Genomic DNA, 23,326 nt, shown 5'->3' on the forward strand with positions numbered 1-23,326 from the left:
TCGTCGTCGGTTGACCTCTCCTTCATTAGCTATTGGAGTGCACTTGGAGGTAGTCGGGCAATGTCTGCATCAGTGCTCTGAGACAAGGGCCTGGCGGTTGGTGATGGCCTCAATTGACCCAAGCCTTGACGGGCGGTACTTGGCGCTGTCCCAGGCACCAACCAACCATCGACGAGAGGTCTGAAAAGCGACCCCAGGCTCTTGCGTGAAAAACACGACGGCAGATTTGCTTGCATGCCACTCATCTATGTGTTGAATCGTCTCCTGGATGCCATGTACAAGCATGACTGACTGTACCTCACCATATTAATGGGGGAAAGCAGTCCGATGAGTCGGTAGATGCTATCGAGCTTCCATCGCCGTATATACAGCCTGTGGCGGAGAAGGGTGCCTAATGCCACGGCGCATTGAGCCACGCTGGGGGAGAGTTTGGCCATGATTCGCATCTACAGCCCTATGCGACAAGTATATTTTCTTCTGCGATTTCCTTTGTTTTCGCTTCATCTACACCTGTCTCTGTGGCCTCTCGGAAAAGGCTGCCCACCGTATGTATTATTGTGATTGTGAGAGAGATTACGCTCGCACCGCTGCCGGGCGTCGGGCCCCCGCCTCCTCGGCCCCCTTGCCGAACCGCACGCAAGCAATTACTCGGGATGACCAGGGGATTTTCCACTGTGTACGGAGTACGGATAGGCATGTGAGCGACAGGTGCAGGACCCCTGTTTCCTCTGACTTTTCCTGGATGGGGCGGCAGCACGGGCCGCTCGAGCCATGCCGTGGATTGCTGCATCACCAAAAAAAGAGAACTGCCAATAAATAAGAATTGGTGTCATGGTCGGTATCAATATGAAAGCCCAGCTATGGTCGACCAAGCCATGAAGCAATATACACACTAACTTACGCTACTTATGCAGGCAAGGGCTTCACGGACCGCAAACGTTGGCTGCCCCTAGTGCGTCAGCACCTTGGCCAAGGGCCATCAAGGTTCTCGCCTCGCCAAGCCGTCGTCGAAACCTCCCACCAACCCATCCGCCATTGCCTTCCAGGCTTCCGACATGGCTCCTTTTTCCCCTCTCGCGCCCGCCTCTCTCCTGCTGTCCAATCGTCCCCGGACTTCGACCCCTTGTGCCGTGCCGCTGTTCCCGGCCCCGAGCCTCACCGCCCACACGCACCCGGAGGGGTAGACAGGGTGTCTTACACCGGGCAAAGGGAGGCGACAAGCCGCGACAACAAGCCGCGACAACAAGCCCCGACGACTTCTGTGCTGCACCCTTGGCTTGCCTCGAGCCTCATCCGCCGCCGCTCCGTCACCCGCCCCTTCTGCCTCCATCAGGGTTGCGCGCTGCCAGCCTCGACGAAGCCAAACGAGCGCTAGTGCCAGCCAGTCTGCCTCTATCCGCTCTCCTCCGACGCCACCGCAGCGTCCAAGTCGACGCTCCAGGCACCCGCGCGCCATCCCAACTTTCCCATTCACGCCCCCTGCCCTTACACGCATCAGCATCGCTATATAAGTACGGCAGCATCAGTAGAACCCCACTCACTGCTGCTTCACCACCCATACTTCCGCTGCCCTGGCCTCGCCTGTCCGCCAGGTGCTTCCTGCCTTCCTAGCCACTCCCGCGATATCACCGTCGGCCTTCTTTCCCCGTTGGCTCTCATCCTTGCCTACGTCGGCCGTCATCGAGGAACACGGCCGCCGTCGTCCAACTTGTCGAGCACCGCCTCTTGATCCGCGGCGTTGCGAGTCTCCGCGCTTCACCACTCTTCAACCGCCACTTCGCCCCGACACTGCTGCAATGTTTCCGACTCACATCCCGCCCGATGCAGTCGGCCACCATTTCCTACTGCCCAGGCAAGGCACCGACCTGCCCGCCGTGGACCAGGAAGCGGACCAGTGCCAGGTCGAGGCCCTCCAGCTTGGCAGACAGGGCCTCCGCATCGCGTCCATCTTCATCATCCTCGTGGCCTCTCTCATCGGCGCCCTGCTCCCCATCATGCTCTCGCGACAGTCCAGGATGCACGTCCCCAAGTCAACCTTTTTCATCTGCAAGTTTGTCGGCACTGGAGTCATCATCGCCACGGCCTGGATGCACCTCTTGGCCCCGGCCGTCGAACAGCTGGGCGACAAATGCGTCGCGCAAAAGTGGCCCAGCATGGGCAGCTACCCTTGGGCCCTTTGCATCCCACTCATGACCATCATGGTCATGTTCCTGGTTGAGCTTCTCGCCTCGAGGTCCGGCGACGACGGCGATGGCGAAGACGGCCACGGCACGGCCTCGGACTCGGAAACAGACCCCAACACCGAGATGATGGCCAAGAAAAAGGCCCGATCGCCGTCCAGCCCCTTTTCCGACGACGTCGAGAGCGGACGCGGCGCATCCATACAAGGCTCGGCAGAAGATGTCAGTTATCCCCCAACAGGAGAGGGCAACGTCGCCCGCGGCAACGACCACAACAAGGGCGACGGCCGGAGCAACATGGCCGGCCAGCTCACGGCCATATTCATCCTCGAGTTCGGCGTCGTCTTCCACAGCGTCTTTATCGGCCTCACCCTGGGCACCACGGCTGAGAACGAGCTCGTCGTCCTCTTCATCGTCCTCATCTTTCACCAAATGTTCGAGGGGCTGGGCCTCGGATCGCGACTGGCCCTCGCGCCGTGGCCCCAAGGCCGGGGCTGGGTGCCCTACGTGCTGGCGCTGGCGTTTGGCCTCTCGACTCCCATCGGCATCGCGGCCGGCATGGGCGCCAAGCCCAGCAACGCGGCGACCCAGAAGCTCATCAACGGCATCTTCGATTCCATCAGCGCGGGCATCCTCATGTACACGGGCTTGGTGGAGCTGCTGGCCCACGAGTTCATGCTCAACCCGCGCATGCGGAGGGCGCCGTTGCGGATCCAGCTGTCGGCGTTTGCGTGCGTGGCCCTGGGCGTCGCCATCATGGCCCTGCTCGCCAAGTGGGCCTAGGAGCCGGGCAAGCTGCTGGTTCATGGTGAAGGACAAGTCTAGCGTGACGGGGTTCGTTTCGGTTGGGACATGATGTCGTCCCTGGAGTTTGTCTAGGACGTTTACTTGTTATGCGTGGGCCTTGGACATGAAAGCGCTTTGCGCATGTGTATGTACTGTGCTTTTCCAGAATCTGCAGCGATCTTTGGACCAAGAAATCATCGATGAATTTTGATACCTAGGTCGTCGCCTTGCTATGAGCGAGCTCTCTCGATGTTCGTTGTGAGCTTATGTCGCAACGGGTGTGTTCTGCCGGCTCCAAGACTGAATGATCCGAGCTTTGTGCGTTGCGACAGCCTCCGTTCCGGGGCGCATTGAAGCAACGTCCGTGGAATAGACCCTCCATTGCCCGAGGTTGTCTCGTCCATGATGCTGACTCTCACTGTCAAGGGCCAAGTCCTGGAGTCTGGGGTTCACTGGCCCCGCATTCTCAACCGTACAGTGTGTTCATCCGGCTCAGATCACGCACTGTAAAGTTTAATGCACCCGTGATTAGTCATCATATTTCATCACCTGCATCTAGGGCACGAAACCCTACCACCTCGCCAGCGCAAACGAGCCCTCACGACGAGCGGGTCCGGCCGATTGAGACGACCTTTTTTTCTTCACGAGTCCCCTCACGACCGCCACCATCCACACACCGTCCATCCTCTCCCGCCCAGTCCTGCTCAACACCGCAAAAATGGTTGGCGTTCGCGACGTTGATGTAGGTCCTCCCCGAGTCAAAATGTGAAGCCCCCGCCGCCCGTGGGACTTCCACCACCCTCCGATGCTTTCGACGAATCTCTCGGCCTCAAACCACGATGCGGGCGAATACTGCCCGTGCGGCACGAGCCTCGGCTTCCGCCCCGGTAGTCCGACGCTCGCAGCAGGGCAAAGAGCCGGCGATTGGCACAACAATACGAGATCGAGGAGCAGGCGCGAGGGGGTCGCAAGACTTCTGAAGACGGAATTTGCTAATGGGTCTCGTCTCTGCCAGGCGCATGCTTTCATCACCTCTTATGCTGCGTTCTTGAAGCGTCAGGGCAAGCTGCCCATCCCTGGTATGTTTTCCCCTCTCCCCTTGTGCAGGCTAGCTGTCGTGACTGACGCAACGCAGGCTGGGTCGACACCGTCAAGACGGGTCCTGCCAAGGAGCTGCCCCCCCAGGACATTGACTGGTTCTACGTCCGCGCCGCCTCGGTCGCCCGCCACGTCTACCTGCGCAAGACGGTCGGCGTCGGCCGCCTCCGCAAGGTCCACGGCTCTGCCAAGAACCGCGGCAGCCGCCCGTCCAAGCACGTCGACGCCTCGGGCTCCGTCGACCGCAAGATCATGCAGGCCCTCGAGAAGATTGGCGTCCTGGAGCATGACGAGGAGAAGGGCGGCCGCCGCGTCACCCAGGCCGGCCAGCGTGATCTGGACCGCATTGCCCAGACGACGGCCGAGGCCGAGGAGGAGGATGACGATGACGAGTAAATTGCATCCGGGCAAAAATGGGCGTGAGGCAACCTTGGACGGTTGACGGCATGGAACTGGGCGTACGGTCTTAGAATTCATTTTTCTTGGGAAATGTATGAATGAGATTCCCTCTTGAGTTTGTCGCCTGGCTCGCTCAAATCGGACCCGTCCCAGCAAATCGACCGAGTTGCTTGATGATGTGGCTGGTGATGGGCTCTTGTGACGTGGGGACAGAGCATCTTGGGGAAGCTGAGCAAGGCCAAGGCAGCTCCAATGCCGAGAAGTCTCGTGCTGGGCCGAGTTGACTGCATCGTCAGACGTGCCTGTGCGGTCAGCACCCATTGCCAGCTGTTGGCAGTTCATCACGCCTAAAGCTTACACCTAAAGGTATAACTTTGACTACTCGGTGCACAAGAAAGCAACTTCGTGTGTTCGGGGTTGCTTGTCGAGCCTTTTCCCACCACGAAACGTCTACTCACTCGAGACGGAGATTCTGTTTCGAGGCCTCGGGGAAACTTGCTTGGCCAACGCAACTTTCCCAGCGCAGAAAGCAAGCTTCTTCTTATTTATATTCGGCCTGCCTCACCCACTTCCCTTTAGCAAAGGCGAGCACCACCCTTGGACTCTCTTCAGCGTACCCTTTGCTGCCTCTTTTCTCGGCTACAGCTTCAAGTGCCTGCAGCTGGCCACGGAGAAGCGGTGCCTGCCAATCCGCCTATGCTCGCTGAGCTCAACTTCTCCCCTTACACACTACGCCGCGGTAACCTTTCTTCAAAACGCGATCGACGGAGCAAGGTCATTTGAGATTTAAATCTGCACCACGCCTCCGCAGCTTCAAGCCATCGCTATCTCGTCGGAAGTCCTCCATGCCTGAGACCCTTCCTTCCTCCGCCCTTGTTCTGGTCTTATGATTTTCCTTTCTTCGTTATCGTTTGAGTTGCACTTGGATCGACCTGTCAGCTGGTGAAGCGTCACGGGTAGGGGAGCGAGCATTCAAACGCCTGTGACTTCCTCCAAGTCTTTGTTTCGGACAAAGCTCGAAAAACACAAATCTTAGCACAAGAAACAATCCTTCCTGCGCTCGACTCATCACACCAAAGCCGAGGGTGCCGGAGTGCCACAGCAAGAAACCCCGACAAGGTTGAACACGGCGCCGGTTTTTACGAGATTCAAGGCCTGCATTAGAGAACAACCTTTTCTACTCATCACCCGGAGTGACTTGGGAAGATTCTCCTGGACATTCTGCTTTGTGCGAGACCGGTGTTCCTGGTAAGTGAGAGCTTGCGTTGAGGTGGTGCACCCGCAGATCCAGCTTCGGTGAAGTCTGAACGTCTGAGGGGCGTGATGACATTTTCTGTCTGACCGGCTGACTGAGATCGCTGTGATAATTAGTTTCGATTTAAGAAAAAGCGAAAAGGGATTCGAAAGCAGAACCAGAACATGAGCGGTGACGACACGCACACCTCGGCAGCCGTGGCGGGCGGCGACTCGGACGTCGGCGATGGTTTCGACAGTAGATTCAAGCTGTCCGACTCCTCGAAGTCACTCTATTTCCTACATATAATCGATGGAGACAAAGCCACCCTTGAGGTTCGGGTTCTAGGCACCAATATCGGCTACACCTTCAGACATTCGCATGCCCAAGCCCATCTTACCCCACGCGAGGTGGCTAACAAATTGGACCGTAAGACGACAGGCTTTATCGCCTTGGTTTCGTCTCCATCGTCTTCTCCCAACCCGGCCCCAACGAGCGGGAGTGGGAGCGGCAGCGGGCAGAAGCCGAGTCTGAGTCGCGGCCGACACACCGTCCTGACATGGGCGGAGAGCGGCCACGGCGCCGGTAGGTGGGGAGACGACATCGACGCGGGGGCAGGCAGACACGTCCTTGCAAATGGCCTATGGACCCGACGGGTTATAAAGCTCGCCCGACTACTGGGGCTCCGTCTCGACAGGCCGTATGACAGCATGGGAGGTCCCTGGCAGGACGCGCAGCGGGGCATTTTCCAGGCCTCGCACGTCGAGGTGAAGCTGGCGGCTCACGCCGTCCACGTCCTGTTGCGACTCTTTTCGCTTCCTGCAACCGCCGCCACCACTACCACCGATGAGGGGGGAAGACCAACGGGCGAGGACGACGGCCATGCCATCGTCACGCGCCGCCGGCTGATGGCGCTCCGCCGCGCACGCTGGAGTGACGGCTCGCGCCCTGCGTTTGATATCGTCTTCTCCCACAAGAGCTGCGTCACGTGTCGCCTGTTTGTGTCCCGCCTGTCCCGTCTCACGGGGATCGAGATGCGGCTTATATGGGGCCAGCGCCTGGTGCCGGCTGTATACGCGCAGGGTAAGGGTCGCAAAGCCAAGTCGCCGGGAGACCCGTCCATGCCGAGGAGTGGCGATGGCCTTGATTGGGAGGATGAGATGGACGTGGACGACGAAGACTACGAAGACGAAAATGGCGAGGACGACGTGGAAACGAACGGCCAGGTCATTGACTTGACCAACGACCCCGACCCCGACACATCCGCTCCCGCTCCCGCTCCCTCCACCACCCTCATAAAGGATGAGAAGGACAGCAACGGCCAAGCCCTCAACACCGTGGCCTAGCATGCCACGACCCCCCCCGCTGCGCGCAAGCTCCCCCTCCTCCAACACCAGCCCTCCCCTAACCCGCGCCCGCCGCCACCCGCGAGCCCAGCACCATACCCCACGCCCCATCGCCGGGGGGGTCGCCAAGCCGCTGCCCCCGACGCCAGAGACAGAGCCCCCCGCGTCGATGGCGCCGGCGATGCGCGAGCGGTCAAGGAGGCGGTGGCACGCGGCGGGCAATGGGAGACGTGGACGTTTTGTGGCTGACGATTGTGGTGAGGGAGATGAGGGGCGCTGATGTTGTTGCGTTGCTGTGAGAGACTGGGAGGGAAGACGCGGGTTTTTGTTGTGAAAGCTCGGCAGGAACGTGAGAGCGAGGCTGATGATGCGGTTCACGTTGGGCTGAGTTGAGTCAGAGTGGCTCGATGGAGGGGAGGTTCAACGTGGTAGAAAGATCGCTGTTGCTACACTGCGGATGGAGGAGGGCTATATCAAGATGGACGAAAAGAGCGAGAGACAAAGGGCCTTATAGTCTATCAGACCGCCATGGTCCCAGTATATGCTGACGCATACAAACCCCCATCGTATGTGACCAACGCCATGTGCAAATACATGTCAGCCTCTACATCCCTCTTCCCGGAAGCATCAGAAAGATAGGACACCCGAAACCTACCTCCCCGTCGCCGCAGCGTCCCTCGCCTGCACCTCGGCCGCCATCTCTCTAATCACGCCGCCAAACCCAGCCGCCAGCGCGCGCACCACCACGCCCACGTCCGGCGCCACCGGACCCTGCTGCTGCTGCGGCTGCTGCCCCTGTGTCGGTGTCGCTGCTGCCAAGCCGCGCTTCCACGAGGCGCCCGTCTTGCCCATGGTGGTGATGTGCTTGACGTCGCTGCCGTGCCGCACCGCGCCGCTTGGCGCCGCGGGCGTGATGAGCGTCTCGTCGAGGAGGGCCTGCCAGCGCGAGAGGTACATGCCCGGGGCCGCGGCGTCGACGCTGCGATTGGCCTTGTCGGGCTTGCCGCTGTCGACGAGGGCTTGGAGGCGCGAGAGGGATAGGTCGGACAGGGCGGACAGGTATGCGGCGTGCGCGTCGAGGGCGTCGAGCACCGGACGCTGGGCACGCGGGTCGAGCGAGACAAACAGGTGGTCCAGTCGGGCTTCCATTGCGCTCACCCCAGTCGGCGTCTCGGCCTGGCGAAACTTGACAACGGACGCATTCGCCCAGTCGCGGAACCACGACCACACGTCGGGCGCCTTTGTTGCAATGGCGTGCACCCAGCGATAGAGCAGCCCCCTATTCTTGCGCAGCAGCTTCACGTAGTCGTCGACGGTCGGCAGTTTCTCCTTGCCGTCGAGCCCCCTGCTGGGCTTGCTGGCCTTGATGAGTTCGTCGATGAAGCCCTGCAGCGCGTCGAGGTGCTCCTTGAGATCGACGCGCGCGTGCACGCTGCGGATCATGGGGTCGTAGGCCGCCACGGCGTCCTTGACGGCTTGCGTGAGCAGGTCGGGCGGCTCGCGGCACAGCGCGGCCGTGATGCTGTCGCGGTCGCGGACGGAGAGCAGCGCAGAGTAGTACTCGAGGCACTGCGCATGCTGCGTCTCCGTCAACGACGCTGCGTCCACCGACGAGGCCTCGAGGATGGCGACGATGATGGACTGCGACTTCTTCGCGCTCGCCGCCCTGACGGCCTCGTGCTCAGCTCGCTCCGCGCGCGCCACGTGGTCGCGAAGCGCCCGGAGCACCTCGTCGCTCGGCCGTTCCCTCTCTTTTGCCCTTTCCACCTTGTCGGCACTCTTGCGGAAGTCGCCGGCGTCCCACGACAGCACGAGCGATATGATGCGCTGCAGCAGGTTCATGCCGTCGTCGGCGCTCGACGTGATGCCTATCCAGTTGGTGACGCTCGTCACGCTCAGCTTGGCCAGCAGGATGCGCATCATGCCGCTCATCATGGTCGCCGCGTTGCCCACCCGCAGCGTCTGCTTGATGAGCTTGTAGGGGATCAGCCCGTGCACGTTTTCCACCAGCTTGAGCAAGTACGGACCCTCGGGCGAGCGGATGAAGACGTGGTGCGCGCCCGCCGCGAGCCTGTGGACGTCTGTCAGCTTCATCCTCTTTCACCAGAGCGTCGGGGGCAAAGAGAGAGACTCACTGAATGAGGACATATTCGGCCACGGCCTTGAGCCCTGGCGAGTGACTCTCGAGATCCTCGGTCCGGTCCATGTGGTCGAAAAAGTCATCCACCATGTCGCCATACACAAGCCCCTGCACCAGATCCTCCCACGCCCGCTCCAAATCCTCAGCCCGGCTACAGTCGTACTCTCCATGGAAGACAAATTTTCTCGGCTTGCGCGGCACGCCCCCAAACGTCCCGCGCGCCACCATCTCCAGCAAGGCGCTGGACCCCGTCGCCAACGTCTTGCGGGTCCCCAGCGCGCCCTTGTCGTAGCTCTCGGAAAGCTCGGCCTGGGCTAGTCGCATAATCATGCCGTGCACGCGCACGCTCCAGAACTCGGGCGGCATGTCCTTGACACCCGGCAGCGGCAGCACAAACTGCGTCAGCAGCGTCTGCAGCAGCGGCGCCGACGACTGCGTCCCGTCGTCTGCGTCTTGGAAGTCGTCGTCGTCGTCGTCATCGCCGCTGTTGCCTCGAATGCTCAGCCGGGCTAGCTGCGGCGCCACAGAGGACGACACGATTGTCGTGGGCGACGAGGTTGCGCTCGGCGGCGAGGAAGATGGCGACGAGCGATCGAAGGGATATCCGTAGCGCGCCACCACGCCAGGCTCCTTGCACGCCACAATGTCGGCGTATGTCTGGTAGTGCGTCAGGATGTCAAAGAGAGCCCTGCGCTGCTCCGGCGCCAGAGCAGCCTCTTGGGGGCATGCCATGATCATGATGAGTGCTCTTGGGGGGGAGTTCTCGAGCTCTACGACTGCCTTCCAAGAGGGGGGGAAATAGTAACAAAAGACAATCAATTGAGTCAAGATGTTAAAAATCAGTCTCCAACAAGCAATCCAGTGCACAATAGACACAGGGCTTTGTTCGTCGAGAAGAGAGAGGTACAGGCGGGAGGTTGGCTGTCGTCGAAATATAGCATTTCCAAAGTAGACAAGACGTCACTTGACTCATCATCATTGGCCGCCTTGGAGCTCCAACTCATCCTCACTGCGGCAACGGCGTCTTCCCGGAACTCTGCAAGGGCACTCGTCGTGCGCTAAAAGTCTCGGGACAAATTTGTCGCCTCTATTCCTGGACCCCGTTTCATCCCTTGCTCCTTTGCGAGTGGTTGACGAGCCTCCAGATTTTCGACTGCCGCACAGACACTTATTGCTCACGGCCGAAAGCGTTACTCCGCCAGACCCTCCGCCGAGTCAAGCAACCTCATCTTTCGCGTTTAAGGTTGACGGCAAAGGAGACATCGTTGTTTTGTATTGGGAGACTAATATTCCATCCTTCTCCAGGCGTCCCTTCATTACCACCGCGACACGCGGCATCTCCGAGTTTCTCCTCTTTCCCATGGTATCACAACCGGAAACTGACGGCGACAGAAGAAAATGAAACAAAGGAAATCGAGCACACAGCCAATGACAGGCCGTTCAACCCTTTTCACGTGCAATTCACTGGGTATAGCGTCCGTACACCACCACTACCTTCCCTCGCATCACCCCTCGCAAACAGCTCAGACTCGTCGGTGGGCGGGACCCTAGTGAGCGCCGAGCATCGTCTGCCCGTGCACGTTGGCGTTGGCCGTCACCGGCGCCTTACCATTCAGGGGCGCCGAGCTGCCATTCGTCACCCCCGCCGCAGGCCGCGTCTTCTTCTCGATGCGCGGCGCCGCCGGCACGTCGGTACTCTTCTGGGCGCTGCCAATCGAGAAGACAGGGCTCTCCCACTTCTCGCCCTTGCGAGCCAGCTCCTTGTACTCACTGGCCTTCGAGCTGACGCCGCCCGGCAGCTTGACATCGGGGAATATGCTGTCCTCGGTCGTCATCGCCACATTGACCTTCTTGTCGTCGGTGGCGCTCTTGGTCTTCTTCTTGCCGTCGAGGAAGCGCTTCTGCGCCGCCTGGTAGTAGCGCTGGTAAAAGTTGGCCTTCTTCTCAGCATCCGACTGTCCCTCCTTGGCAGCACGATCCGCATCCTGTTTGATCTGATAGACGATGGTGTCGAGCTGATTGCACTGGTCCTTGATGGCCTTTTCCACCGCCTTCTGGATAGGCGGGCGAAGCACCTTGAGCATCAGCGGCTTAACGAGGCTAAACAAGAGCTTGTGGCTCGACTTCTTGAGCTTGATGTTGAGGCCCTTAAAGTCTACGTCGACCTTGTCCACCTTGAAAAAGTTCTGGCGGTCAGACTTATCCGCCGTCGACACCTTCATGCGGAACGAGAAACCATCGCCGGGCAGCATGATGTCGGCAACGCCCGTATCGGAGAGTGAAGGGAATCCAGTTTTACGCTTCACGTGGAAGCTGACATCGCGAAGGTCCATCTGGATACCGGCCACCTTCACATCGATCATGTTGCGGTTCTTGTTGGCAATCTTTTTGCGGCCCCAGCGGAAGTAGTGCTCGCTCGCCACTTCCAGCACATTGGGCATGAAGTTGTCGCTTTCCAAGACCAAGTTTTCAATAATGGCATCGAACTGGGGATCTGAATACTCGATGCGAGGGATGGGAATGTAGTTGATATTCTGCAGGATGCCCGGGATGATTACCTCACCAAGATCCTTGATGAGGTGAGGCTTGAAGACTGACTTGCCACTCTCGTCACTGCCCAGGTGATTGAACAGCCTCTGCACAGACTGCGCAAATGCCTTGTTGTGAGCGTCCTGGTCGAACTGGTCGCCAATGAATTTGAGCTCCTCCAAGACCTGGTCGGTATGGTTGCGGTACTTGTCGCGGAGCAAGTACCTACCATGCTCGTAGAGGCGGTCCCATTCCTTGCTCGAGGACTCTTCCAGGATGTAGCCCTGCTCGAGCAGGCAGCGGCGGATGTAGTTATCCATGCTCTTGAACCAGCCCTTGAGTTCCTGATCCTTATCGGCATCTTTGTAAATCTGGTTGATGTTGGACCAAAGCTCCGATGTCGAGGTACCGTTGGCGAAGCGCTCAATGAGGGTTCGCAGATCGTACTCGGCGGCGGCAAAGCCCGTCCGAGCCTGCTTGGCCGAGCCAGCTGATCCCTGACCGAGGGCGCGGCCGTGACCACCGTACGACTCGGCGAGTCGGAGGAGGGTCTGAATTGCCTCGGAGTAGTCTGGGTGCTGCTGGCACTCGAGAATCATTTTCTTCAGACGGAAGATGACTTGGTCCTTGCGCTCCCGCGGCATCTTTTTGTTTAAGTACTCGCGAGCCTTGCGACGATACTCCTCGTTGCGCTGCTTGATCTTCTCCTTGGTCTCGGGATCCAGATTCTGGTCAATCTTCTGCTTGGCAGCGCCAACCGCCGCGTTCTGCCCAGCATTTCGGTCGACTGCCTTGGGGTCAGAGGTGCCCGGGGGGGCAGCCGCGTCCCGTCCGGAAGTGGCGATGTCCTGGGCGTCCTTCTTTGCATTTCCGCCATAGATGTTCTGGGCTTGTTTGCGAAGGCTATCCTTGGACAAGTCGGGGGCATCATGCCAAGTGTTGTCCGCGGCAGCCTGATCAATCTGGGCCAGTTCGTCTTCTGAAGGGCGAACGCGGGTGGCGGCGTTGGTGGCGGCGTCTCCAGCCATGTCTCGGAGAAGCGTGGTGGAGTCCTTGACTACTTCGCTAGTTAGTTCTCTGCAAAAACAGTCTGCTCAGAGGGGACATGTAGGACACATACGGAGTTTACGGAACTGGCCATTAGTAATGAGCAATGTCCCGAGCGTCCTCAGGCCCTGGAGAGCTTCGTCCCCATCGCGCTTGGCGGTGTCCTTGGAGACGGGGGCGTTGGGACTCTGAATACTCTTGGCGTCGAATTGCGTCGTTTGCCAGACGAAGTCTTGAATCAGATTGCCGTCGTTCTTGGAGAGCAAGAGATTCTTTGCCTGCTGCACCACGTCTCGCGCATCCTGGACGAGCCTCTTGCCATCATCAGAGAGGTCCTTGTGGGGACTGCTGAGGGCCTTGGAAGCGAGGAAGCTGTTGAGTGCGACATCGATTTGATCGTTCTGCGACACTGGTTAGCGAAACTCGGGCTGCTGATGAGCGGTTGCGAGACGTACCGAAGGAACCTTGCCCAGCTGGAAAGCGCTGACGATGCCGTAGATTTGGAGCTTCCTGTTGATGTCGGCCTCCTTCTGCTTGATGTCGGTAGGCTTGTTGACGTTGGCGGCCATGATGGGCTATTGTTTGCGTGGTATCAATGCTCGTTATTCAAATTGTCGTGCCAGAAAAGGTTCTATGATGGTGACTCGAACGGCCTGAGGAAGCGGAATCAATGACGAGCGTCGAGGATCAGGGCGACGAGGATATAAGAGGGAGTTGACAAGGGAAGCGGGAAGAGCAATGGCGAATTCAACTCAGGCTCGGGGTATCTCGAGTGTTTCGTCGGTGGTTGATTACAGAGTGACGCGTGAGGGGTATCTTGGGGCAGGGAGCTCCGTACGTAAGCGCCAGGAAAAGATGTATGTGAACGGGGAAAGAGGAGAAAGGGTAGGAGGGAGAAACAGCGGGCGCGGGCGCGAGGGAATGGAGGTTTATAGCCAATGTGAGCTGGCAGGGCAGGTACGGGCACGGGAGTACCTGCCGGTATCGTAGCCCGCAGAGGTGAGGAGGCAGGCAAGAGTGGGGTGCCGTGTGGTAGGTGCGGTACAGTACGGTGTGCGTGGGTGGGCCTGCCGCTAATTAGCTGCAAGCGGGAAGGCAGAGGTAGGCGCGGCCGAGACTCATCTGAAGCTTGATTTACGCAGAGACAAGGGAGGGGCGATTGGCGTGGTGACGTTGGGCAGGGCCGGCAAGTACGTCATCGGCCCTGGGTACGTATCGGTGCACGGAGCTTTGCATGTGCAGCATTACGGGCTTGTACCGTGTACAGGCCAGCTGTGGCAGTGCATCTGACGGGCCTGATTCATAATGCTCTGCACTGACTTTGCTGAGATGGACACAGTCGAGTTTCTTGCTAGAAGAGGTGAAGAGAGGAAGCGAAAAACAAGGCCGGGATGGAGATTACAGTGCTTGGCGGGACAGACAATGAAAAGCCACGTACTGTACTTTCCACAGTCGCTTGTCGCTGTGGATACGAAGCGTGCACAAGATTGCACAAAGCACGAGAGAGAGATCGGTGATGATCGGAGACCTCAGCCATGCTTGATTGAGCACGCACACGCGGTGCAGCACCAGCGTCCAGGCTCAACGACATGGCCGTTTGCGTGGGGTAGCGAGGAGGAGAAGCTGATTGAACAAGGCCCCATTGTCTCGCTAGCAGCACATGTCTGGCCACAAGCATGTACAAATGCCCTCTAATGCATGTACCGAGTGCGTCTGTCTCCGATTCATTGGCCGGCCGCTGGCGCCGTAGATATCACGGCATCATGCCATCATGGCCCTGCACAGTATTCAGCACAGTATTGGTGGCCAATTGGAGAAGAGAAGCCGGCATGATTCATGGCCACTTTTTTCTTGGTCGGCAATCGACATTCGCCAGCAATCTCCAGCTCTCCCCTCTACTATAATGTACAGAACAGTATAGTACAGATCATAAGCGGCGCAGCAAACTCGGTCCTCATCCCATTGAAGGTACGGAGTACAAGACTGTAGGTTCCCAGTATTCTCCTCCATCCGCCAATTACAAATGAGCAGACTGCAGACTAACTTAGTACCGAACCAATCCAGACACTTTGCCGACCCGTGGATGCCAGGCGGGGCCGATGGTTAGCGGCTTGGCCTTCGGTACATGTGAGTTTCATCAGCTTCCTTCTCTTTCAGCTGCCCTCTCCTTCATTACCTTTATGCGTTTCGGCTTTTCTTTTTTCAGCAGCACAGGCACACAGGTGCCGGTACCGGGTCCTCGTACTCCGTATCCGTACGGAGTACTCGATGACCGCATGAGAAAGATAAAAAGAAACGAATTGGGCTGTGTCCAGGCGGGAGGTATTGAGAGACTCGGCGCCGACACTTCCTCTGTTCACATGACTCAACTCGGCTCGAGGTTTCCAGTCTACATTTGGGTACGCCTGCAGCTCTCGGGTACAGTCCGTCGCACATCCGTCATCATCGGCCACGTTTATGACGTACACGGCTTTTCCCTTTTTGTCACCTCTCGAGTGCACAATTGTGTACTGTACATGCATACCTCCGTGCGGACTTGCGGGGCCTATTGATGGTGTGGCTGGAGCTCTCCCCTGTTCGTTGCCCCGGCTACTAACGTACAGAGGGGGCGTGGGACCCCGCGGATGAGGTGGCCATCAAGGCTGCCCATGACGTGTTTGCCAGCGGTCATCGCCAGTTTGCTCGGTATGCTGCAACGTGCCCATGCTTTTGTTGTACTGTAGCTCCCTCACCGTGGCTATGCACACTTCCATCAGCGACCCGGTGTGTTTCACTCGCCTTTCTTTTCCCTCTTTCCCTCATTGTGCACGCATTTCCTCATCTCTTTTGACAGCACCGCCTTGCACACACGTTTCGTCTGCCGTGCATCGTCAAACACGCAGACGTCATGTCCGCCTGCATGTCATCTACTGTAGAGGCTCGCTCGGCACAGACGTCGTCGTAGCTCATCATGACCCGGCGCACGGCCTCTCGCCTGAACCTTTCTCTCTCAGCCCGCGCCCTTGGAGTCGGGACTCCCGCCGGCCAACACGCAGGGAGCTTAGGGGCGTTGGAATGTCCGGTTTCGATAACCCAATTCTTTTCTTCGCGCCGACGTCATCGACATTGCACCCAAGATTTCGCCATTTGAAATACACTACTTGTAGTGTGAGCCCCTGCCATCATTCGCAATGGAAGCCAAAAATCTACAGTATGCCGTATCCCCCCTTGTCGCTACACATGAGCCTTTCGTCCAGGCACTGCCACGCGCGAATAGCTCTTGCGTTTGCCTCGAAGTTGTCTCGTAAAAGTGCGTCTGCCTCTCCTACCGTCACGTCAGCATCATCGTACATATCGCCCCCGGTCCAATTGCTCCGGTCCGTCACGCAACGACATCAATTGCCAACAAGTCCTCAGGGCGGCCTGCAATCCACACATTACCTACTCCGGCTACTTCGCACGCCGTGATGCACGCATATCATGACGCTTGGCAATCCTGGGCAAGGAGTGGAAGCAGCCGGGAACCCTCGGGCCACCCACCACCATTGAGTTGGGTTTGCTCCCATTTCTACTCTGTGTATAGGGTAGCTGCGGCCACTTCATTATCTCCCGTGCATGCCCAATCTTTGACTGTTCTCATCAGCCAGTGTGATGCAAAACAGTTGAACCTTGAAAGCACCAACGACAGCCCCGGCTCAAGTCGTGTAATATCCCCCCAACGCCCAGTCTATGCCATGAAACCTCGCAGCCAAAGCCATTATAAAGGAAACAAAAGCGGTCTAAAGAGTTGTACTCAAGTGCCCAAGCCATTAAACAGCTTGGCCTTGATCTCGCTGGCCATGAGTCCCGACCGCTCCTTGGTGGCAATTAGATTGCTGTCCCCAGCCAATTTCTCAACGGCCCTTTCGGCTCCCTTCCCCCCGCCACAGCTGCCGAGAGCGTTGAGGAGCGGATTCTGCTGCGCGCGATTACGAAAGAGGGTCGCCGTTGCCTCTTTGATCTTGGAGCTCAGGTCCAGCACCTGCTTGCTGCCAAAATCGCGGTTCGTCAGGAGTGGGCTCTGGCTCAGCGTCTGCACCCAGTACTTGTGCCACAGCAGCTCGAGGAGGTGCGAGTCGAGGGTGCTCTTGAAGTGCGACACGTCGAGGCTGTAGTATCGGCTCGCATGCGCCCCAAATTCGGCCGCCTTGGCCAGCGGCACGGCCTGCCCGCCGTCCGACGACGACGCCGCCGCCTTGGACGCATCGGGCTCGTAGGTGCTCGGGTAGGTGCGGAAGGCCCCAATTTCGACCTTGCCTGCGCTGATGGTGCGGTCCGGGTCGATGACGACGGCGAGGAAGGGGTCCTGGAACTGCTGCTGGACGGCCTGGGTGTCGACGTCGATGCCGCTGAGCCAACAGCCGTAGCCCGGGTGGCTGTGGTACCAGCCGACGACGTTTTCCTGCCTACCCTGCGCCCGGCACAGGTCTAGGTATTCGACGAGGTACTCGTTGGCGTCGTCCTGGGCATTGACACGCGTCTCAGTGCCCTCGACGGGCAGGCGAAAGGCGTCTGTGACGACAAAAGTGTCGTCGTCGGTGTAGCCCTGCATCAGGCCCATGACCTCGAGATCGCCGCCGGAGCGGGCGTGCATGGTCATCTTGATGAGGGCGACGGCGCTGATGCGGACGCTCTTGAAGTAGTTGGGGTCCTTGGCCCACGGGCGGGCGGCGGCGGCGGCCTTTTGGGCGGCCGGGTCGTAGTTGTAGAGGGCATCGCGTTTGGGGTCGATGAGGCGGACGTTGTTGTCGAGCTCTGGTGCGAGGCACGCAGCATTAGCCCCGTATCGGCAGTGTCCCGCGGAGAAACTCACCCCACGACTTCATGGCTGTCTCCATGGTGCTGCTGGCAAGAGGCAGCTGCTGCGAGGTGGTTCGTGGGCGAGGTGTTGGAGCTGGGGGCTAGCTGGAGCTGGGGCGGGGGAGCCGGGGGAGCCCCGCTCCTGGTGTGCAGTGTTATCGATAATTATCACACATCTCGGGATACGTAGCATCTCCAGCCCTTGCAGCATCTCCCCGACTTGTTGACACCGCCGTCCATCCGCCATGGTCGAGAAGACAAGTCTCGACTAAGCTAGATGCATGCCTGCACCCGGGGTTAACGTCCGGTTGCTTTCCGACATGGACCCTCACGGACAGGCCGCACAACAGCTTGCTTTCCAGCTGACTGGCTTATTTGGCCACAATCCGAGGAGCCAGCCAAAAAGGCTGATTGCTGACCATCTAGGCACGGCATGGGCATGCTGCGAAACATGACCCCAGTCGCCGTCAGCATTCCGTTTTCCCGCTAACGACTGACTGTCTGTTGCCCAAAGCCTCCTCTCACCTGGCCAGAGACCCAAGCCAAGGCAGCGACCTGTCCCGGTTCACCAGCTCCTCGGCCAACCATGTCGTGGGCAATAGACGATGACTATGAAGCATTCAAGAGAGCTGCGCACCACGGCCATGCTTTAATACTACCTCCACCGTGGCTTCTACACGTATGGGACGTCACAGACGGCACGTTGGACTCGACAGCCGTCAACCGTCCACTCGCTGACCATGGTTCAAGAAAACCCTGAGGGCGTCTGGCATGTCGAGTCGAATCCCCAAAGTCTTCAGAGCAAGGCACGGCTGCGCATAGTGTGAGATTGACTCATGACGAGGTCCTCTATGCAGGCGAATTGTCTGACGGCGTCGAACCGAGCAGCTTTGCACCCTTCCATGACCCTGAACCGTGTTCTCTGCCCAGCGTCCTGGCGCTCTTTCGTCTCCTACACGTCCCTAGCGACTTCACGACCAGCGTCCTGCAGTCCGTCTGTCACAGTTTTGGCCGCAAGACCGACAACTACGGTTGCTGTTCGTGGTTTCACTTTCTCTTCAAGAACATCAGCCTCAAGCACCAAAACGGCAAACTGCCTGAGGTGGACAATCGCGCCGCCAGCGCCGGATACGCCTCGTCGACGCTTCCTCAAGCTGACTACAGCTGGCTCAAGTCCAGCTTCTTCCTCCGCCAGCACGACGATGGAGGCACAGTGCTTGTTTGCTTTGGGGCGCAGCCGAGAGTGTGGCAGAGGATCGAGCTCTTCATCGACAGCGGCAAGTGGGCCGACGCCGGCATCAACCCCTATGTCCTCTTCGACCTCGTGCTCGATGGCCTGTACTTTGAAGTCGACGAGACGGTCTGGAACATGAACACCGTCTTTGGGCCCCTGGAACATGTACAGTGGGGGGACAAAAGTTCCGGTCAATGACGCTAGCGCGTCGCGTACGCGCGTCTCCCACATTCCAACCCTTCCTCTTCAAATCACCATCATGCCTTCAAAATGAGCCCAATTACGCCCAAAAAACACTGGAGCCCTCATAAGAGGACGAAGATTGTGACCCTCTTTGATTGCGGCTTCTCAGCTGCCCTCGTCGGCGTCAAAGAGGACGTTTCTCCTAGAGCTGTCTACGGAATCGTCAGGCGTTACAGGACACAGTCGAGTGCGAAATCTTTGCCGCGCTCTGGGAGACCCTCAAAGCTCAATGACACCATAAAAGATATATCTTTCGATGCATCGCGAAAGACCCTTTCATCTCGAATGCTCAGCTTCTTCGTGAGGCTTCTCTAGAGTGTTCTACACGTACTTTAACACGGTACCTTCGACACCATGGCATACAACATGTACGCGCTCTTCGACGTCCAAAATTAACAGAAGAACATGCTGCAAAGAGGCTACAATTTGCACTACAATACCATCAAAAGCCAGCTTCCTTTTGGCATACATGGATTTTCTCTGATGAGACGTCAATCGCTCGTGGGGACGGCGAGAGACAGAAGTGGGTTTTGCAATTCAGTACGTCTTAATACCCTTACTTCAAAAATCCTCCTAATTGCAAAAGGGGATAGATTAAATCCGAAAAACGTACAAGCAAGAGGAAAACCTACTCGACATTCCCAGATGTTTTGGGGCGGCTTCTCCTTTAATCGGCGGACTTCTCTTACACCAATGCTAGGAGACCCCGACTCAGCCCGTGGTGGCGTTACTGCACGCCGTGTGCTCGAGACCTTACAAGAAAGCCTACCTACAATTGCAGAGCCAGGCTATACATTCGCCCAAGATAACGCCTCAACACATACGGCGGCCATTGTGCAGGCGTGGCTTGGCTGCTGGGTCGAAGAAAACAGGGTAGATTTGGTCGACTGGCCGCCATATTCACCTGACCTAAACCCCATAGAAAACGTATGGAAGCTGCTTAAAGAGAGCATTATGGAGACTCACCCTGAGCTCTCAGACCTTCCAAAGAACTATAGCTCAAGCAGAAGCTCTGTTTTGCAGCGGTTGGAGCGTGGGAAGACCTTGAAGAGGATACCCTCAATCACCTAATAGAATCAATGCCTCGGCGCCTTCAAGCTGTTGTGGCTGCACGTGGCTGGTATACCAAATACTAGCCGAAACAACAATAATCTCCACTCAATTCTCTATATATTTATATCTTCGGCTTCATAATTGACGTTCATTTGGCAAAGTAATGTGCTGTTGAAAAGAGGGCTCTGATGCGGCGTTGTGGTGGGTGGGCCGGATTGACCGGAACTTTTGTCACCCGACTGTACGTCACCAAGAAAAGCCTGTAATGTCGGTCGTGCCTCTGACACTGCAAACAGTCCATTCTTGAACTGGCGCACACCAAAAAGTATGCAAATCTCAGCTCCAAAATATCCTTTGCAGCGCTTCACAACTGTGCAAAGCACATCATCTATCTTTCCGAGGGGCTCGAAGCATGCATCATGGCAGTGGATGCTGTCGGGATCAACAGCGAGGGCGTCTCGCAAGACCCATCCGACCCAGGCTCTGCCGCCGCGCGCATCCGTGTACAGCAGCAGCTGCGTGACTGCGTGCGATACCGGCGCTCCCTCTTCCGCTCCACGCAGCTCCGCCTGTCGAGCCTGCAGAGGCGAATCGACAACGCCCTCACCCTGGCGTTCAACGTCGTGACGCAAAAGGACTCCATGGTGGTGACGCGCGACTCGAGCGTCATGAAGATGATTGCGGCCATTACCATGGTCTTTCTCCCCACGACTGGGGTAGCCAGCGTGGTAGGATCGCAGCTGCTGACGACGAGCTGGCACGACGACTCCAAGTCGTGGACCACCATGGTCACGCCGCTCTTCTGGCTGACGTGGTGGATTGCGATCCCCATAACTTTGTTTGTGCTTGTGCTGGCCATGTTCTGGCAGTGGTGGGCGCATGCCGAACGGCCGCAAGCCGACGCTAGGCGTCTGTTGCGCAAGCCGGCCGAGTCTACTCAGTCGCCGTCTGGCAAATGACTTGGGCGGAGGCCCCAGACTCAGGTCGACGTTGGCGCAGCCCCATCGTCACGGGCTGTTTCCCAGCCTACCAGTGCCGCGAATGATTCGGCTTCCGAGTTGCACATCCGCCATGATGCGAGTGCCGGTCGTTGTATTACCAAGCTAGCTTGGCATTGGGCTGTGTTGCAAAGGGCCAGCCCACATGAATCTGTATCCAGACGACACACATTCACTGCCCTCGTTCATATATCCCCCATTCCATCGACGTCTTGATTATTTTGTTTGGTGAAAGAGTTATATAATGCCATGCTATTTGGTCACTCAATTGGAAAAGGAGCTACTATTCCGAGGGCCTTCTTCGCTTGCCGGCTGGGCTTCGCGCCATGTGTATGACATCATTTGCTTGGCCAGGCGAGAGCCGAACGCACTCCCACAGTTGCATGTTGAGGCATGTATGATTTTTCTGATGGTCTGGACAAGCGAGAGTCCAACATGGCTCCTATCCGGCTCTCTGATGCCGCAAAGTATCATGTTCTCGCCGCATAATTACAAGTCACCTCCGCCCCAACCTTTTAATGAGTTTGATATTGTTAGCTGCATAAATCTCATTGGCCTTGTCAGGAGGTCTCACCGGAACTGGGGATTGATAACCTTCTGCACTCTGCAACCCAACTGCGGAGAGCCGACCCACGAGAGGCCTCGGGGTGGGGTGAGAAATGGCAAAGGGGCACGTGGTGATAGCAAAAGTGTCGAATGGACAATAGAGTCAAAGACCGAGGAAACTCTCTCCTGGATATGCGGAGTGGTGGTACGAGATAACGGCATCTGCTTGCCGTCTGAACCGGACTTTGAAACCTTATGATGTAGCTTCCGCAGCACACGGGCGGCGTTCCATCCCAAGGCCAAATTTCTCGCAGGTCCTGAAGAAGAAACCGGTTTGCCGTACTATCCGGGCCGGCTCGGCAATGCATACTCATCCCGGCCTATAGCCTAGAATCGCCACCGGCACGGCGCGGTCTCGGCACGACAACCGGGGCCAGGGGCGGGCTTTCGCGGCGGGCTGTGCGGAAGCGGGTCCTCTACTTCCAACAGCTGCCGGCATGAGCCGCCCCTTTCCCCCGTGAGTAGGTTGCGGCTCGTGGTGCTGTATAGGAGCCGAGAGACTTGGCTCGCGACCGGGCCGTCATTAAAGTTGTAGCCGCTAGAAGACCTGCCAACGACAACCAGAATGCATAGTACGGTCATACGATGGGTAAGTCGGCATTAGCGCTGCGCGACATCCCCGGAAAGTTAATTCCTATAATCTCGGATACATGCAAGTGCTTGCTTGAGTTGTGTCTCTACACATATAAAGACGACCAACCCTGCACGACTGGATCAACGGAGCAACCCACACTATTCTCGCACCTTAGCAATAACTACATCTTTCTCTCCACACCCTATTGTTTGTTACACCACCAACTTCTCTGATAGACAGCCGGACACAATGCGCAGCCTCTCCGTCATCCTCTTCCTGACCATGGCAATCTGCCTGGCTCTGTGGCCCAGCACAGGAGCCGCTCTCCCCGGGAGGCCATTTGACGCCGTCAAGAAAGCCTTTGGAGGGGGGAAGAAGGACGCCTCAAGCCAGCCTGCCAATTCCAACTCGGGACACGGGGCCAATCCCAAGAAGTGGTCCAATGCAGACATGAAGGCCGCCGCCGACCGGCTTGAGAATCCGAAGAAGTATCTCGACAAGTCGGCTCATGGATCGTCCAAGTCTAGCTCTTAAAAATGGCGGCCTCGTCGCCTTGGGAGGGAGCTAGGGACGCAAATTGGGGCCCCGAGCTCGGAACATATAACTCGCAGCCTATATCCCAACTCGCACTCGTTGACCCCGGCTCGTGTTTTCGTCACCGCTTGACAACTACACATAGACTGTGCGATAAGTAGGGACCGTATATATCTCTGCTAAGGTGCCTGCTTTCCTCTGTTCTGGGATGTGGGACGGGACGCATATATATCGCCTTGTACGAATGTTCGTCTTCGGCCGCACTTCAGCCTAGGTAAAAGGGCGAAAACAGATTAGAGACATCATACGTCTAAAGCTAAAAATATATTATGGCGTGCACTTTTCCCCGGTTATTACTTATACATATTATTCCTAGGGCCTCTATTGCAATAGCGACCCTGCGTATGGGCGGACCAGCTACGAAAGAGGGGAGGGTTTTCCTCTAGGCACTCTGGTTTTTCCCTCTTGTTTAACGCCGAAGTTATAGATACCTCTAGTTAGGTCACT

General features: G+C 57.8%; 8 protein-coding genes across 8 annotated transcripts; 5 read left to right on the forward strand and 3 right to left on the reverse strand.

Annotated features, from left to right (window-relative positions):
* Positions 1 to 1,796: 1,796 nt before the first annotated feature.
* HRG_08991 (ZIP zinc transporter domain-containing protein) lies at positions 1,797 to 2,963 on the forward strand (the record flags this gene model as incomplete). Its single annotated transcript, XM_044867462.1, has 1 exon — positions 1,797 to 2,963. One exon carries the CDS (start codon positions 1,797 to 1,799, stop codon positions 2,961 to 2,963), a length of 1,167 nt encoding a protein of 388 aa, XP_044717483.1.
* Positions 2,964 to 3,684: 721 nt separating this feature from the next.
* HRG_08992 (ribosomal protein s19e domain-containing protein) lies at positions 3,685 to 4,460 on the forward strand (the record flags this gene model as incomplete). Its single annotated transcript, XM_044867463.1, has 3 exons — positions 3,685 to 3,708; positions 3,982 to 4,045; positions 4,102 to 4,460. The coding sequence occupies 3 exons, from the start codon at positions 3,685 to 3,687 to the stop codon at positions 4,458 to 4,460; spliced, it is 447 nt and encodes a 148-aa protein (XP_044717484.1).
* A 1,947-nt stretch (positions 4,461 to 6,407) lies between these two features.
* HRG_08993 (uncharacterized protein) lies at positions 6,408 to 7,043 on the forward strand (the record flags this gene model as incomplete). Its single annotated transcript, XM_044867464.1, has 1 exon — positions 6,408 to 7,043. One exon carries the CDS (start codon positions 6,408 to 6,410, stop codon positions 7,041 to 7,043), a length of 636 nt encoding a protein of 211 aa, XP_044717485.1.
* A 651-nt stretch (positions 7,044 to 7,694) lies between these two features.
* On the reverse strand, positions 7,695 to 9,921 carry HRG_08994 (PX-associated domain-containing protein; the record flags this gene model as incomplete). The annotated part of the gene is made up of 2 exons (XM_044867465.1): positions 7,695 to 9,114; positions 9,179 to 9,921. 2 exons carry the CDS (start codon positions 9,919 to 9,921, stop codon positions 7,695 to 7,697), a joined length of 2,163 nt encoding a protein of 720 aa, XP_044717486.1.
* Positions 9,922 to 10,730: 809 nt separating this feature from the next.
* Positions 10,731 to 13,328, reverse strand: HRG_08995 (uncharacterized protein; the record flags this gene model as incomplete). Its single annotated transcript, XM_044867466.1, has 3 exons — positions 10,731 to 12,769; positions 12,833 to 13,160; positions 13,215 to 13,328. 3 exons carry the CDS (start codon positions 13,326 to 13,328, stop codon positions 10,731 to 10,733), a joined length of 2,481 nt encoding a protein of 826 aa, XP_044717487.1.
* A 3,203-nt stretch (positions 13,329 to 16,531) lies between these two features.
* On the reverse strand, positions 16,532 to 17,615 carry HRG_08996 (JAB1/Mov34/MPN/PAD-1 ubiquitin protease domain-containing protein; the record flags this gene model as incomplete). Its single annotated transcript, XM_044867467.1, has 2 exons — positions 16,532 to 17,532; positions 17,591 to 17,615. 2 exons carry the CDS (start codon positions 17,613 to 17,615, stop codon positions 16,532 to 16,534), a joined length of 1,026 nt encoding a protein of 341 aa, XP_044717488.1.
* A 548-nt stretch (positions 17,616 to 18,163) lies between these two features.
* HRG_08997 (uncharacterized protein) lies at positions 18,164 to 19,009 on the forward strand (the record flags this gene model as incomplete). The annotated part of the gene is made up of 3 exons (XM_044867468.1): positions 18,164 to 18,275; positions 18,328 to 18,400; positions 18,466 to 19,009. The coding sequence occupies 3 exons, from the start codon at positions 18,164 to 18,166 to the stop codon at positions 19,007 to 19,009; spliced, it is 729 nt and encodes a 242-aa protein (XP_044717489.1).
* Positions 19,010 to 22,534: 3,525 nt separating this feature from the next.
* HRG_08998 (uncharacterized protein) lies at positions 22,535 to 22,819 on the forward strand (the record flags this gene model as incomplete). Its single annotated transcript, XM_044867469.1, has 1 exon — positions 22,535 to 22,819. One exon carries the CDS (start codon positions 22,535 to 22,537, stop codon positions 22,817 to 22,819), a length of 285 nt encoding a protein of 94 aa, XP_044717490.1.
* Positions 22,820 to 23,326: the final 507 nt, after the last annotated feature.

The sequence above is a fragment of the Hirsutella rhossiliensis genome (assembly GCF_020360975.1).
Source record: "Hirsutella rhossiliensis strain HR02 chromosome Unknown scaffold00011, whole genome shotgun sequence".
In the NCBI taxonomy this organism is placed as follows: Eukaryota; Fungi; Ascomycota; class Sordariomycetes; order Hypocreales; family Ophiocordycipitaceae; genus Hirsutella; species Hirsutella rhossiliensis.